The sequence below is a fragment of the Myodes glareolus genome, chromosome 8 (assembly GCF_982192425.1).
Source record: "Myodes glareolus chromosome 8, mMyoGla1.1, whole genome shotgun sequence".
Taxonomy (NCBI): Eukaryota; Metazoa; Chordata; class Mammalia; order Rodentia; family Cricetidae; genus Myodes; species Myodes glareolus.
The window spans coordinates 13,003,523-13,020,820 of record NC_142033.1 but is presented as its reverse complement, the minus strand read 5'-3'; the positions used below and the strand labels follow the sequence as shown (position 1 = coordinate 13,020,820).

At 43.8% G+C, this 17,298-nt stretch overlaps 1 protein-coding gene across 1 annotated transcript in view; it reads left to right on the top strand.

Moving 5' to 3' along the window:
* Window positions 1–17,298, top strand: part of Fras1 (Fraser extracellular matrix complex subunit 1) — a 409,549-nt gene that overhangs the window by 332,129 nt on the left and 60,122 nt on the right. Inside the window, exons 43-47 of the mRNA XM_087908851.1 lie at window positions 962–1,115; window positions 2,191–2,454; window positions 4,627–4,815; window positions 8,824–8,943; window positions 9,181–9,360. Of these exons, the coding sequence (XP_087764977.1) occupies window positions 962–1,115; window positions 2,191–2,454; window positions 4,627–4,815; window positions 8,824–8,943; window positions 9,181–9,360 (907 nt within the window). The remainder of the gene's footprint in view (window positions 1–961; window positions 1,116–2,190; window positions 2,455–4,626; window positions 4,816–8,823; window positions 8,944–9,180; window positions 9,361–17,298) is intronic.

The following is a 17,298-nucleotide window of genomic DNA, read 5'->3' as shown; positions in this document are numbered from 1 at the left end:
TGGAGATGAAGCCTTCAGCCTTACACTGGCCCACTCTGAAAAGAGCTGTCCTTAAACCATGTGATGTCCTAGTCTTAAACAAGCTGCCCTACATGGACTCATAAGCTAAGGGTTGGATGTGACCTTCAATTTCAAATAACAGTTTTAACACATAACCCTGACCCTCTGGAAATGTGTGAAATCATAGTTGGCATTTGGGGAAGGTCAGGGTTGGAAATCTGGATTTCTATTTCAGTAGAACATGTATTTGTTCTGGGTAAAGCAGTTTGGAGGAATCAGAGAAGCCATGCCACTCCCACATAAGACGAAAATGAACATATGCCCATTTTCTCTGATATTATCACGTGTGGGTCTGCGTACATCCTTGCCTTTCTTAAAAATTCATTTATTCACTTAACAATAACACCAAAGAAATGTGATCCCCAATCCTGCACCTATTTTCATTTGAGAAACTATTATGATAGTCTTGCTTTATGATATCAAAGAGAGGGAGAAAAAGATAAAAATCTCAGAATGGATGAACGCCCTCTGCCTTGGGAAAATAAAATGTGTGGAACTTCCAAAAACCATAAGGTCCAGGATGGGAGCAGGACTGGGAGGCAGCACAGGAAACTTTGCCAGTGTTGTGACATTCTCTAGCTATGACGGTATGTGTAAAATAACCTTTGCTCCTCAAATATACGTTTATTTCTAAATCATACGTCCTTCATTAAAGTCTAGAAAAACATGGCCCCCTGTACCCCTGGAAAACATCTTAGAAACGGTTTGTAGAATCCCCATCAGGCTTCTGCGTCTGACTTTTTATTTTTAACTAATATTTTGACAAGGCAGTAAGCACAGTGAACATAAATGCTGTGTGGCTAATGAGAGCGGTTGCAGTCATGACGTAGTCTCCTGAGGCGTGTTTCCTCCTTCGTAAGCTAACATCTGTGTGAGACCCAGTCTTTTCTCCTTTAACCAGAGGAAGAATGATGAGCCTCCCAGGATGACCCTTTGGCCCCTCAGAGTGCGGCTGAGCTCAGGAGTGGTGATAAGCAATTCTTCCTTGAGCCTACAAGACCTGGACACCCCAGATAACGAGCTGATTTTTGTACTGATGAAAAGACCTGACCACGGTAAGACACAAGCCACAGTGGAAGGCGGCTGCTTAATGGAGGTGCCTGACGGGTGGTGAGCACCAGCTTGCAGATTGCTTCCTTACTCCTTTTCCTTCCTTCCTACAGCCCAATCTTTGCATCCAAATATAATCAGATTCACAGCTAGCCAAGAGCCTTTGGAGTTATGGTAGATGCTGTTTTAAAAGCCTGCACACCAAGTAATTGGCATCTCTGAGATTTCACTTCAGCTCTTTCCTTGCTTTCCTTGATAATCTCAAGCAAAACTGGGTTCAGTGTTTGCATCTTACAGGGTGGATATTGTCATTTGCTAACCAAGGCCCGTCTATGTGGTAGAAGTCTTTTACGAACCTATTCAATTTGCAAGAGGAGCAGTCTTTAACTCAAAGCAAATGTCGGAACTACTGTGGGGATCCTCCACCCCCTCCTCTAAATGCCACACCCAGGCATTACCTAAAGCTCCGGAGCCACACTGTGTACCAATCACTGTTAACACAGGTTGGCCTTTCAAAGACTGAACTGCTGCTGTTGTGCAGGGTTGGTAATGGAAGAGACCACTGGCCACTGCATTTTTAGCTTGCCTTCATTCACTTCCACTTTCTTTGATGAAGCATTCTGAACTGTACCCTTGGGGTGTGTGACCCCTTAAAAAAATGAACCTCAATATGAGCATGCTTACTGTCTTCCTAAATAAAAAGGGGTTCAAAGCATACGCCGTCGGTCTGCATCCTGTAGGCAAAGGACAGAGTGGATTGCTCTATTCACTCTGCAGAAGGGAAAATAAAGTTCAGATCATGAAGTGAGTTTGAATCCAGGAAGGGAGATCTGATTTCTAAGCCACTATATTATGACTTACCTGTTTCTCCTTAGAAGAGTTTTAACAACAAGAGTGGGACTTCGTCTTTTTTAATTTATAGACAAGACCACAGGACAAAACCTAGTGTTGGCACCAAGAGTCTCTGAGATAGTTGATGTTCTATGTAGGCTCATGCTAGTTGACAAAATTGGTGTATGTTTTGATGACTCAAATATCTAAAACCATTGGGTTTTTTTTGTTCCTCTCTTGCTTCTGCAGGTCACCTACTCCGGAGGCCCACTGCTTCTGACCCCCTAGAGAATGGGACCATTCTAGACCAAGGCTCCTCTTTCACCTATGAGGATGTCCTGGCTGGGCTGGTCGGGTACTTACCTGGTGACAATGATATGGCAGTAGATGAGTTTCGATTCTCTCTCACTGATGGTCTCCATGTAGACGCGGGGAGGATGGAGATCTACATAGAACTGCCTACAGGCGACACGCCCCACTTGGCAATAAACCGAGGACTTCAGCTCTCAGCAGGTGTGTTAGTCTAACTTTTTGTCACGTGGCACACTTCTCCAAGAAGCATTGTAACAGGAAGCGTATTTCTCTGGACTCATGGTTCACGGGCTTTAGTTCCTCGTTGACTGCCTCCGGTGTTTTCTGTGCTAAGGAAAAACACCATGACAAAGCAGGCATAGTAGATCAGAGCAGCTTGCCTTATATGACAAGCAGCAAGTAGAGATGGACTGGGGACCAGAGCAATATCTACCAATATCCAAGGTCATACCCCAATGACCTACTTCCCCAGCTGGACCCTACTAAGCACCTAACTAAGGTGCAAAGGTTCTTAGCACCTTCCAAAAAATGGCATCAGCTAAGAACCAAGCCTTCAACACATGAGGCCTTGAGAACAATCCATATTCAAACCATAGCAGTTTCGGCAGGAGCAGAAAGTACCCTCATTTTTCCATACTTATTTATTCTTAGCCCTTGTAGAGTGTACCTTCTTCCATGCTGGTGTTGTGGGTGAATCTTAGGGGAGCTAGTCAACATTTGAGAAAAAGTAGAGTTTGGGGAAATTGCTGTTTACGAACACTGAGTTGTGAATAAGAAACACAAGCCAACGAAATTCCCTGGACAAGATTCCTCTGTCTGAATTTGAGAACATTTTGCACAGTGTTTACCATGTTTTCAGTATCATAAGGTGCAGCTTAGACCCAGGCCTCCTGTAGCAGAGCCTCTGTCCAGCCAGCATCATGGGAGCTAACAACAAAAGAATTCTGGCCAGACTTCCAAGATATTTAACTTTTTAAGAAAATTAAAAAGGCATGGGAGAGCAGTTGGGAGGCTACCAGGAATCAAAAGATTATGCAAATACTTGCAAATTACTCTAGCTTCCAATTGTCTTACTTTTGCCATGTTTACCAGCATTAAAAGAGCAATGGCGTGCGTTAGTCTTGAACTTCCTGTACAGCAAGCAATGAACAGGGACTGGACCTTGGACTCGAGTCTCAGTGCCCCAGGGTTCAAAATTTTATCTAGTTCTAGTTTCTTATATAATTTGTATTGAAAAGTAAATACATGGTATAAATAAAAATTGCAATTTTGAGAATTTCCAAAGCTTCTAGAATTTCACTACTTCCAAGCAGAGTGGTCTGATACTGTTTTATGGACTCTAGGAGAAGACGTGGTTTTTTTCCCCCATCGAAGAAAAAGTACTGAATTGCTTAGAGTGTGGCAAGCAGCAGGGAAATCAGGGAGTCCAAACCACTTCCCTCTGTCCTCCCATACTTAAGTGGTGTTACCGAGGGACCACAGGGGTGAGGTCACCACAGGGGTGAGGTCACCACAGGGGTGAGGTCACCACAGGGGTGAGGTCACCACAGGGGTGAGGTCACCACAGGGGTGAGGTCACATGTACTAGGATACACGACACAAGAGGAACAGTGACACTGGGGATGTTCCATATTCTAGAAAACTCTGAGCAAGTCTGATCTTTGTCCCAAGGAATTCATCGCCTCCTCATCCGTCAAGGTTACTTACTAAGAGGCGCTCTGGGTTGAGCGCTAAAGGCATTCTTGCCCGAAGGTAGTCTGCCACCCTGAATGCCAAACCATGTGGCATGGACGATGGGTGTTTACTTTATTAGTGTTGGCAGTTTGTGAGGTGAGAAAGTAGCAGGGCAGAAAGCCAAGGGCAGGGCTCTGAGAAGCATTTTATGGTCAGTGTCTTGGCCCTGTCTCCAGTCTCTACACAGCTCCTCAACCTGACCCTTGAGCTTGGTTTACCTTCTGACTTAAAAGACACCGATTTTAACTGTTTCATCCAAGGTGACAATGAGATATGTTCATGAGCTTATGTACAACTGTTGGGTTTTTTTTTTCTGATTTGGTTATACTAAAGACACCCCAGAAATTGAATCAAAGCAGATTCTAGATCTAGAAGTTATTTGCGTCACAGAAGTGGGTCTTACCAGGTTCTAACTGGCAGGCTACTACCAGGATGAGCACTGGAGAGAGTCAAAGTGGACACAAGCAAAGGGCATAGCTCTCAATGATTTTATTTAGGGAAATTAGTTTATTCAACTGGAAATGGAGACAGGCAAATGCCTGGTATATGGGCCTGAGTGTGATAAAAAAAAAAAATCATTCGGCATCCCATTTGAAGGCAATGGTGGGGAATGACCTTCTCTCTCCCATTCTTTCCCAGGGTCTGTAGCACGCATCACAGAGCGGGACTTGAAAGCCACAGACGCTGACTCAGATGACGGCCAGGTTATATACATCATGAAGGAAGACCCTGGTGCAGGGCGCCTGCAGATGGCGAAGCCTGAACACCCGGAGCAAATCTCTGTCAGAGGCCCCATCCGTAGCTTCACCCAGGCAGACGTTAACCAAGGTCAGCCTATTGCCCCTGCCTTTCCAGGTTCCCTGTGTCCTGTCTGATATAATAAAGGGGGGTTAAGTGCCTGGCAGGTTATGGCAGGAACCCATGCATTCTTTGATTTTGATACTAGCTGAGTTATAGCTTCACTGCTTCATTTTTTTTTCTTGGTCTCGCTTTTCTTTTATTTAAAAAGAGAGAGAGAGAGAGAGAGAGAGAGAGAGAGAGAGAGAGAGAGAGAGAGAGAGAGTTATTTTTTTCTAGGCAAAAAAATGTATTTTCTGAGAAATTTGAGGCTATAATAGAGGGAAAAGATATCATTTTGTCTTGCTGTGTTGCTAAAAAGTATGTGTGCAAGAGAAAAAGAGAAAAGAAGCGAGTCGAGATGGATTATGGTGAAAATTATGTCTTTCTTAGGTGAGCAATTTATATCTCTTCCTGGCTCCCCAAAGAGCACAAGTTAATGAACTAAGCGAAATGGAAGGGCATAAATTGGAGCTGCCTGGGGGAGATTACACGGCTCATCCCTCCTTCAGGAAATGCTGATGTAATGCAAAGGCCTCAGTGTTAAATGCTACACAGTTACTGTGCAGTGCTCTCTGGGCTAGAGAAGGAAAAAGAGACCAAAGCCATGTGGCCCCATGCAATTCCTTTTAGAGGTAGAAATATGCCCCCCACATACACACAAGGAGCAGGACTATGGGCTCTGTCAGTGTACTGATGCCTAAACCTGAGAGCAGCTGGATGTTCACTGGGTTTGTGGGGGTCATTGAAGAGGTGCAGTGAACAACAGCATAATAGTAGTTATTTAATTACTGCCTTCCTCTGTGTCTCCTTTTGAAGACTGAGACCAAGCAGCTCTTCCAAGGGTCTGGTTCTGTTTACACTGATTTGGGTCCATGCAAATGATTCAAGCTGACAGAATGGGATGTACCATCCTCTTCCTTTGGAACCTTTCTGACTTCTTTGTGAAGATTGTGTGCCAACTTATCTATCTGTTGAATGTAGCCTGCAGCACGATTAGTAAAAACTCAGAGACAGATATTGAGGTTTAGCCTAAAGATCAGAAAATCAAAGTAGCCAGCCACTGGCTCTTACCTCGACCTCAGTCCAGAAATGGTGCTCCTGCCTCCAGGAAACCTCAGGATGAGACTGTGTGCTGTCTCCTCCTGTCTCATATTCCTCTATAGAGCGGGAATAAAGGTGTGTACCACTGGGATTAAAGACACGCACTGCCCGGTTTCTATGGCAGCTAGAGTGGCTACTGGGATTAAAGGTGTGTGTTACCACTTCGTGGTCTGTAAGACTGACCAGTGAGGCTGTTTGACTCTCAGACCTTCAAGCAAGCTTTATTTATTAAAATACAAATAAAATGCTACTACATTTCCCCTTTTTGTCTAAAATAAAAAGAAGGCTATTACTAATATAAGAAAACCCATGTACAATAAGTACAATAACTACACACAATATATACAGTCACTAAATATATCAAGAATGTCTAGTCCATTTGCATTTGACAAGTTCAGAGAAAATACTCCATATTTATCCTATCATGGTGATCCAGAGTCTTGTACCTAATTTACTTTCTTTCAAAGCTTGTTTTCTGCATCAGGTAAACAAGGAAAACTCTAATGATTTAGTCTTCAACTCCCTCAGAGACCCAAGAAGGAAATAATAGTAACTGAGTAAGCAGAAAGATGCAAGCAAGCAACTTCTAGAAAAATGAGAGTAATGACAGAAACAGCTGACTGCCTGGGCAGTCACCCAGAGTTCCTCTACAATGTTGGGGCATCCATCCTTGGCCTACAGGCCTAGAATTTCAGACAGACTTTTCTGTGAAGCAGGATATTCTGAAGGGCTGTCCCTCCTTATCTTAACAGTGTTTGGCAGTCACTTTCTTTTGTGTCTTGCTTATCTAATTCGGGCAGTATATAGTCAGCAGTTGAGGCAGGGTCATTTTCTTACCCAGTAACTTACTTTTGCCACAAAGAAAGTAAACTCCATGTGGAGTTTCTTTGATGCCCATTATCTTCTCTGAAGGAGATTGGTGCTGCCAGGAGCAGATATGTCTCATTGTCATAAAAATGAAGAAGAACCTGGGTTATTAAAACATCCTAATGCCATATTCTATAGATATCTAAAATGTTTGAAGATGACCTATCTATCTAAAATGTATCTTTGTTTGACCTTGAAAACATACCTAATGTGACTTGAAGCTTGATTATACTAGGTAATTAACTACTAATCTACATTGCCTTTTTATCCTAAACAGTTGGTAATAATAATTTTCAAGGACTAGAAATTTGCATTAAATTGTTAAATGAACTGTATACATATAATACTTTGAACAAGTTTAGAATATATGTACAGTATATTTTAGCAAAATTAATCTCAAATTTGTATCAATATATAAAATTTGTATACAGTATACAAAAGTCCAATTCAATGTAAAACATTTAAAACTAATAGTTGCTTTTTAAAAGTAGATTCAATAATCTTCCTTTTTTATTTTACCATATCTATAGCCTCCCTTTTATTTCTTTCTAAATAAAGAGTAGATTTATTGAATCTACTCTTTTATCCTTCCATAACTGTATCCCCCATTTTTCTCTTTTCAATACAAGAACCTTGAATCTAATTTTCTTTGTTTATTTTTTTCTGACCATTACCAATAATAATTTGTTACTAACACATTAAACAAAGACAAACATTCATAATCCATTTGGGGGGAATGTGAGTATAGTTTTCTAGGGCACTTCCTGCTGATTGGGGGGTCATGATAATCTTATGGGGAAACAAAGAAAGGAATATAAGATGGGAGAAGAGAGCTCTCGGGCTCAGTCTCAATCTGAGATTACTGGAGGCAGGATCACCATTTCCTGACTATGGAAAGGTAAGAGCCACTGACTTGCTGTTTTGCCTTCCTGACCTTCAGGTTGAACCCCAATATCTGTTTCTGGGTTTTTATAAATCGTGCTACATAGCATCCAGATTCTCTGTGTATTTTCCATCTTTACATGGAAGCTAAGCTGGGATGGATGGGATCTGGGAGAACTAGTTTTTCTCCCAAACCCGGGTGGCCAGGTTTGATTTCAGCTCTGGCCTGTACCAGTGACTCAAAAGCCTCAGGCAAATGACTTTTTAGTGAATTTGTACCCCAAAAGTTGGCTGCCAAATGAAGCATGATTAGTAAAAAGTCAGAGACAGAAATTGGGGGATCAATCTGAAGATCAGAAAAGCAAAACAGCCAGTCACTGGCTCTTACCTCTCCTTAGTCAGGAAATGGTGATCCTGCCTCCAGAAATCTCAGAATGAGACTGAGCTGAGAGCTGTGTCCTCCCATCTTAGATTCCTCTCTAGTGCTGGGATTAAAGGCGTGTACTGCCCAATTTCTATGGCTACTAGTGTAGCTACTGGGATTAAAGGTGTGTGTCACCACTGCCTGGTTAGACTGACCAATGGGGCTGTTTTACTCTCTGATCTTCAGGCAAGCTTTATTTATTAAAATACAAATGAAATACCACTACAGTAACTGGTGGTCTTCGGTGTACTGGGCCGTGGGGAGGGAAAGGTTCCTGAGAGGCAGACCTCAGGCCTGTACTCTCTTGCCTTGTGATGTGGGCACATTGGAGGATCTCTCCAAACGACGTGAGTGTGGTCAGTGCATGTTGTACACATGTGCAATTTCACCCATCTAGTCATTCTGGTTGTTTATGTAGCTGTGAGACCATCTTGGAACCTAAGCTAGGTCTGAAATGTCACTTGGAGGAAATTTGTTATGAGGAGGTTTTAGGATATGAGGAAGTCGGTGGTAGGAGAGGAAGAGAAGAAATGAAAACTTTAGATTTAAAATGGTACCAAGTGGGGAAGGTGGAAACCGAGTCCTTGGTGTGAACACCACCTGAAGTTCCACCTCTCACTTCAGAAATAAGTAGCAAACAGAACTAATAACGAATCTTGGGGTTTTTTGTTGTTGTTGTTGTTGTTTGTTTGATTTTTGTTTTTCTGCCCTCCTTTTTATAGGACACATAGAATACAGCCATGGACCAGGAGAACATGGTGGAAGCTTTACTTTTAAATTTGATGTGGTTGATGGAGAAGGCAATAAGTTGGCTGACCAATCATTCGCCATCAACATTTTAGGTAAGGGGTGTCAGGTTTTCCAGGAGAAAACCCAGCAGCTCTGTCGTCTGCGCTGTGTTCACTTTGGTGCTCGAGCCTCCTCCCTTCCATACACGCGGTGAAGGTGAAAATTCAGGACTGTCCCCTTGCTGAAGCTCTAAGGATTCTGCTGAGCCTACCTCCTGGGCACCAGACCTGGAGCTGAAGAAAGGGGGCTGCAAACCTCCCATGATGAACCATTGTTTCTGGTATTTTCAGAAGCCAAATCCCCACCGGTCATCATAACTAATAAAGGGTTGGTTTTGGATGAGAACTCAACGAAGAAAATCAGTACTGCGCAGCTCTCGGCTACGGACCAGGATAGCGGGCCTGCAGAACTGATCTACAGAATCACCGCTCAACCCCAGCTAGGCCACCTGGAGCATGTGGCATCACCAGGTATGTGGGCATCTCTTGCTCCATCCTGCAGACTCAGTGAGTGCTGGGGACTGCAGCATTCTGTGCATATACACCCACAGTCTGTCTTAATTATCTTTATTTTCTACCTCACTAATTTTCACCATTATATGTTGGTACATTGTATTTAGTATACATTAAACACTTTATAATAGTTGGTAAAACTAAATTAGAAAAAAATGACAATTCAGAGTAAGGAAATAGCTTCTTGGAGGTGGGTATGACCTTAATATGAGTAAAACCCTGGATGTGACCCTTAGAACCACAAAAAAGTCATTATTTCAAATAAACACTCTTATCTCCATAACTAGATAGTCAAAATCTTCAGATCAAACTGTACCCCTCTGGTCTTTTACATTAACTTAGCTGCAATGCACAGTATAATGTCCTGTGCTTAAATATTGACCTCAACTGGTAGTGTAACTCAGTGGTATGGTGTGTCTTTAGCATACACGAGGCCTTGGGCTCAGTCCCCAGCACTGGGGGAAGAAAGACTGAATTTAACAGAGGACAAAGGAGAATGTGTACCAGGTAGAGGGAAAAGAGAAGACCTCCCTTGGCCCCACCTGGTGGTAGAGAAGGTGCCCAATGCATGTGGAAGGGGGGTCCGGAAAGGAATGAGCAGATTGGCAAATTAAAGCAGTCAGCCTTCCTTTTGTCCCAGAGTTCCTGCGGGAAATATGCAGATTAGCACCCTCTATACCTTGGCTGCCTGAGATAGTTAATAACTAATTCATACACTAATTGCTTCTGCCAGAATTCTGTCAGGTTGCTGATTGTATCTGTGCAAAGATGAAAGGGCAGGCTCTTGGCGGGTGGTGTTGGGCGGCGGCAAGTGAACAGATTAAAAAAGCCCCCCAGCTTATGCAAGGCCTTGCCAGTTGCCCACCTACTGGTCAGTCCCAGCCCTTGTTCTCCTCTGACCCCAGGCTGGTTCACAGTCCTATGGGGTGGGACTGCATGCGATTTCTCTTTTCTCTTCAATTCTGCTAAGACCAAGCTGTACCTGTTTCAAGAAATACCATGCTCTTGCCTCTTCCAGGGATGGTACCCCCCCCTCAAGGCAGAAAGATTTTCATTTTACCTAGGATGTTGCTTTATCCACTCTTTCCGAACAGATTTAACTTCCTGATGCATGTCATCTTCCATCCCACCAGCATTTCTTAACCCACCCTTTTTCAGTCACAGAAAGTGGTTGATGGGAATGTCAAGTCCCATGTTCTCATCTCCCCCACCCCCACCCCCATCCTCATAGCTGAGGTTCCCTCCTCATTTTCACAAAAGGCAGGGGTTTCTCCACCCCTCCCTTGCTCTAAACTAAGACTGAGTCCCCCTTCATGCATTTAACCAGGATCCTCTTCCGCTGGTCTCCCTCCCCCTCCCCCCCGTTATAACATCATGTATTGATTCCTTTTGAAAGCCCACAAGGAAGGAGCTTGGAAGGAGCACATGTAGATTATCTCGTCTTCTCCCAACACAGTTAGCTATGACTTACACCAGAGCATTTGTCCCTGGTAGGCCTGAGTCTACCAGGATTTGGAGTTGGGACAGAGCCAATTCTTCCTGAGGGCAGAGCAACTTGTAAGTGCATTTAGATGTGCCTCTTTACTGTAAGCACTGAGGCCTCCTAGACCAAGCACTGGCCTCTAGTGTGTGCTAGCCCCTCTTACTTGCTTGTACAGAGTGGACTTATGGCCAGACAGCCATGAGATTTGATGTCAGCTGCTCAGAACTGATTGTGATGCTAACAGAGTCAAAAGAGTTCTGTGAAACCTCTTGTTTTCCCCTCCATGAACTGTGCGGAAGGTGGGCATGAACCTCCCACTGCTGAGAGGCAAGGCTGGGTGGAGACAAATGGAGCATCTCCCTGGGCACCCAGTTGCTTACATTTTCCCTCAGGGAGGAATACCATCAGAATATAGCTCTCTCCAGCATGGCAAGACCCAGGGACCAAGAGCTTGTCACTTCTAAGGTGTTAGTAGTCACACTACAAATACTGGGAGGGGTAGTGGTAGCTAAATAGACCTTTAGAGGACAGAGATGGAGGGCCATATTATGTTTCACAATGAAATGGCTCTTTCCTGAACCAAATAATTACTATGCCTAAAACTCCTATATCGCTATTAACGAGGAACTCTGACAATCAAACCAAAATCTGTATCCTTGTCTTGATTTTAATTTTCTTCCCCCTAGAGTGTCAATACATAGAGTGATAGCATTGAGGCTCTAGCAGGCAACAGAACATACAGCTCTTGACCCCTTAATGATTTCTCTTCCCTCCAAGGACCTCAGGAAGTGTGGAGTAGCTGCTGTTCCTAGCATACTTAAGGAATCCTGTTGGATTCCTCTCGCAGGTACAACACACCATCCTCAAAGTTGAAGTGAAGTATTGCTTTCTTAAGTTCCTCAAAGCCTATGAGACCCAGTGACTGGCCCTCTGCTGATGGGTCACCAGTACTTATGTCAATATGCAAGGTTGTCCCAGTGGCCTTGTTTCCTGCCAGAGCCACTAGGTGCCCAACCTGAGAATCGGATGACCTTTCTGGGTGATGGCATCTCCTTTAGTAAGGGTGGAGTTTGACTTCTGATCCACAGGAGTACTGCCAGGGAACCCCAAAGGCAGGTCTCTCCATCTGCAAGCACCAAAGCGTCTTGATTCTGTTTGAGGCATTGACTAAGGAGATGTGCTGGTCACAGAGTCTAGGTCCACTTAGCCTCTGTGAATGGTACAGTACAGGAGGAGGCTCATTTTCCAAGCCTTCTAAAGATGTGCATTTTCCACCATTCTGAGAGCTGCATGCCTAGCTTAAGAGATCTCCCTGCTCTCAAAGCTTAAGTCAAGCAACTGAATAGTTAGTTCTACCCTCATGTATTTGCTAATCACTTGACGCCTGTTGTTCATTACCAAGCACACTATTGTCCTTTCAGGCTGAAGCATTATTTGGTGCAGGGTGGATCATATGTGGCTGTTGTGAGCCTCACGGAAAGGTCCTGCGCTAAAAGCTAATTTACCATAGTGTTGCCATAACGTGCTGCTTTTTGACCCGCCCTTGCTTCCAAGACCTCCCTTCTCAGAGGCACTTCAGTCAACCCCCCCTCCAAAAAAAACATGGCTACCTTTCGAACATAGATCTCTTCCCTTTGTTACCATGCTAAGTTCTTGGCTTTTTAAATTCCCTTCTGAGCATGCTCATGGAAGCAGCATTTTGCCTAGAGAGGATCTCCCCAGCCAGGTTTCAGAATGGATGGAGCACATTGTGAGAGTCTAGCTGTCTTATACAGGTAACTCTGGGCACGAGAGTGGGGGTAGAGAAGATAACAGAGTGAGGACCTCAGAGCAGGCTCAGATGCTCTGTCTCAGGTCAGGGTGGCCCCTAGGCTAAAACAACAGCTGGGTAGATTAAGCCTAGTTATATGTGCATGTATGATCAGACCACTCAGGTTTCTCATGCCTCAATACTTTACAGCTTGGACAGAATCTGTTCGTCTGTGCTCTCTCTTATGTAGTCAGACCACAGTGAGGGAGCCTGTCGCATAGTGCTCAACTAACCGTCAGCAGTGCTGCTCTGGGCAGGGCAGGAAGTACCGTTGGAAGTACTGCTTTTACTTATCATATAGAAATAGTTGTCTCGCTGGTATGCTTGCTCCATTTCTCTTATTGGTGTAGGAAGGTCTTCTTTCTATGTGTTGCTTTCATTGGTTGAATAAAGAAAACTGCCTTGGCCTTTTGATAGGGCAGCTCTTAGGTGGGCAGAATAGACAGAACAGAATGCTGGGAAGAAGGGAAGTGTGGCAGATGCCATGCTTCTCCTGCCCGAGATGGACGCTGGTTAGACTCATGCCGGTAAGCCACAATCAAGTGGCGATACACATTAATGTGATGGGTTAATCAAGATGTGAGAGTTAGCCAATAAGAGGCTAGAGCTAATGGGCCAGGTAGTGATTTAATTAATACAATTTCCATGTGATTATTTCGGGTATAAGCTAGCTGGGTGGCCGGGACGACAAACAGCCCACCAGCCCACATGTAAGCCAGCCTGGTGGCAGGATGTAGCCCGCTCCTCCTACTACATCTTATTAAGAACATTGCATAATTCATGTGGCTTCAAACATGGCCACCACTTCACAGGGCAGACAAAATCAAGTCGATGATCTCACCGTCCACCATTTTTGTTGATTCCTCTGACATGGCTAGACCATTCCAGTTTCAGACATGTCAAAGAGTAGAAGAAGATATACTAGAGCTCCATATTCTAATGACTTCCTCCACCTTATGCAGCTCCTAAGAATGGAAAGGAGACATTAAACATTAGAGACTTTGTGATTTTCTTTCTACTTTTCAATTACATCAGCTGTTCACTGCCCTGAGTGAATGCTACCGCCCTGAGGATGTGTTTTTTTAAAAAAAGGATATCCAGCCCCTACCTGGACCCAGGGCTCTCGGGAATAGAGGTCAAATATGAGTGTTCTTTCAGAGCAGCTTGTGGGGCTGGGGAGATAACTTGGTAAAGTGCTTGTCACTCAGCAGGAGGGCCTGAATTCAGATCCTCAATACCCACATGAAAGCTAGTCACAGTAGGCATATCAGTAAAGTTAGCACCAAGAAGGCAGCAACAATTCTTGGGACTTGGTGTTTAACCAGTCAAACCAATGGGTGAACCTCAGCTTCATGGGGAGACCCTGCTTCAAAAAATAAAGAGAACCCAGAGAAATGACTCAACAATTAAAAGGACTTGCTGCTGCTACAGAGAACCCACGGGTTTGATTTCCAGCACTAACTAATGGCAGCTAACAACCATTTGTAACTTCAGTCCAGAGGGTCTGATGCCCTCTTTTGGCCTCTGGAGGCACTGCACACACATGGTACGCAGACATACATACAGGCAAAACATCCATATACATAAAGTAACAATCAATAATTCTTTGAAAATTGATAAGAATAACTGAGGAAGATATGTCACGTTAACCTCTATGACCCACACACATCTGTACACACACACACACACACACACACACACACACACAAGGAAAACTTCCTTCCTCCCTTAAACCAGTATTCATTGAACAGCTTTGACAAAAATAAATGAATGTCCTAAACTTAGAGACATATATGCCCAGATGTGTTTCAGCAGAAGCCAGAGGGTGTCCAGAGGACGGAGAATTCTCAGCAAGACTGAGGTTGTTGGAGAGCAACTCCTTGGAAGTGATGTTCACCAACACAGGGCTCTTTATTCCAGTCTCTGTGTTGTGACATGATATACCGCCACACTCATTCTTAGCCTGAGCCTGATACACTGACACACTCATTCTTAGCCTGAACCTGATACACCAACACACTCATTCTTAGTCTGAGCCTGATACACTCATTCTTAGCCTGAGCTCTCCTAGCAAAGAGGCTCCTTGGTGTGTCAAGGTTATTGGTGTCACAGACTGGGTAGTCTAAACAATGGAAGCTTCTGTTCCCAGATTTGGAGGCCAGAAGTTCAAAGTGCATTGTAGGTAGGCTAGGGTACTTTGTTGTGAGTCTCTCCTTGTCATGTAAATGACTGTCTTCATTCCACATGCTGGCACACACACCCTCAACCCCAGGATCAGTCTACCCGACTTGCCTTTCTTCTGACTCTAGCCACACTGAGTTGGTGCCCACCATAACAGCCTCTTGCTCTCCATCTCACATATGTGGACCCTGTTTCCAGAGACGATTACTTCGCAGTACGAAAAGTTGAAATTTCTTCGTGTGATTTAAAATGAGGGCAAACACAGTTGTGGCCCCAGCAAGATGCTGTGGAGTAACTCAGAATCCTGGAAGTAGAGAGGTTCCCACCCCCCCCCCCATCACCACCAGCCCAGTTGCAGGGGACACAGCATGACAGGACCCCCTACTGTTTGCTGTACTGACTGTGGGCAGCAGCATCACCCAACATCCCTTTAAGAAGGCAATTTTTTTGAAGAGGCTTTTGTCCACCTATTTTCCTGACCTGGACCAGGCTTTCTCTAATGTGTGGGCCTTCCAGGAGAATTGGAAAAACTGACAGGGTTAATATGGGTCTCTTGTCATGCTGCCAGATACATAGTTTAACCAGCAGACTGGTGACTCAAAACACCTTCAATGGGATTAAAAGCCTTCAAGTATTTCAAACAACAGCTACCCGCTGTGACAGCCAGGAGGGGACTGTGCTCTCAGAAAAACCTTCTTGCTGACAAGAGAGTAACTGGCCTTGTCCAACACCCAATTAAAAACGGCTAAACTTCTAAAAAGGAAAGGTGTACGGAGACTGTGAATCTATTCAGTAGAACCTGCTAGATGTAAGTGGTAGTGGCAGAACGAGTCGTGTTCACCAGACACTGGGTGGCTGTGGCTTACCAGGTCCTATTCTAGGTGCATACTATGAAGAAATACGTGTGTGCGCATGTACGTACGCACATGCACACAAATCCATGTCTTCTTGAAGTTCTTGGTTTTCTGGAAGGTAAGCATGTGTATCATTTAAATAATATTTAACTCCATCAAGCCAGCAGTTCAGAAAAGAGTGAGACTATGATCCATGAAATATTAATTTGAAGGACAATTAAAATATATTATCAAGGTTCTATTTCAGTGGTAGACATATGAATCACATGTGTGTCCTACTCTCCTGTGTCTTTTTATATGCTCTTTAGTATACTACTATTTTCCTGAAAATTTTATGCATAAAGGTGAAACCCAAGATGTCCAGGTGACTCTTAACTGTAAGAACTAAGAGACCTCAGCTTTAGAACAGAATTTTCTTGGATTCCAGCCCCCGCACTGCCCTCTACCAAGCTTGTGACTTTGGACAGATGACACAGCTTCTTAATCACATAAGAATTTTATTACTACATCACGATTTATTTTAAATGGAGGTATTATGCCCACCCTGACCTCTCAGAGCTATTTCCAGGTAAAATTCCATGTCACTAAGGAAGTCAGAAATAGTTTTCTGCTTATAGAAGATACTTGATTTTTCCTTAGTTCAACTGGGAAAGCTGGGCAAAGATCAGACTCTCCAACTCTGCTTGAAAGAGTGAGAAGATGCTCTGTTGCTTTGGAGGGCTTGTTTGTGGTAATTTCCTAAATAAATGTATTCTAGAATAAATAAATCTTTACTGCCAGATATTTATCCAAGCAGAATGAAAACTGGTGTCCATACACAATCAAGAACACAAATATTCACAGTAGACTTATTTGTAATAGCCCTAAGCTAGAAGTAAACCAAACACTCATCAATAAGTGCATACATAATCAAATGATAATATATTCATTTGGTGGAATAAGAAGAATGACTATTTTGAGGGGGTAGCATTGGTACATGTTTGTGTGGATATGGGCATGTGTGAGTGGAGGCTAGAAGCTGACATCCAGCATCTTCCTCAATCACTTTCCACCTTGTTTTTGAGATAAGGGCTCTTATTAAACCGAAGTTCCTCAGTTCAGCTAGACCGGCTGGCCAGTGGGTGTCAGGACTCTACCTGTCTTCAGTCCCCAACCTTTCAGCTCTGGGGTTCTTGATGTGTGTCACTATACCCGGTTTTTATATCCTAAAGAGACAGACTTAGTTCCTCATGCTTGTACAACAGAAATTTTACCAGCAGGGCCATGTTCACAGCCCAGAACTAAACTATCAATGCATAGTAAACTTCAAAATAACTAGGCTAAATGAAAGAAGCCAGGTACAAAAGATTACACACTATATGTTTATAAAAGGAGAGAGCACCAGCCGACGTGGCGTAGCAGGAACCGGTTATGGTTTCTTTGAGATGAGGATGGAGTAGAGATGGAAGGGTAGAAGGATTATGGGATGTCAGTGTGAATCCTTTTGGAGTGATGGACATGTTCACGACTTTGACTGAGGTAGTCCCACTGGAAGCTTACATGCAATTCATTGTGTGCCAGTTCTAACA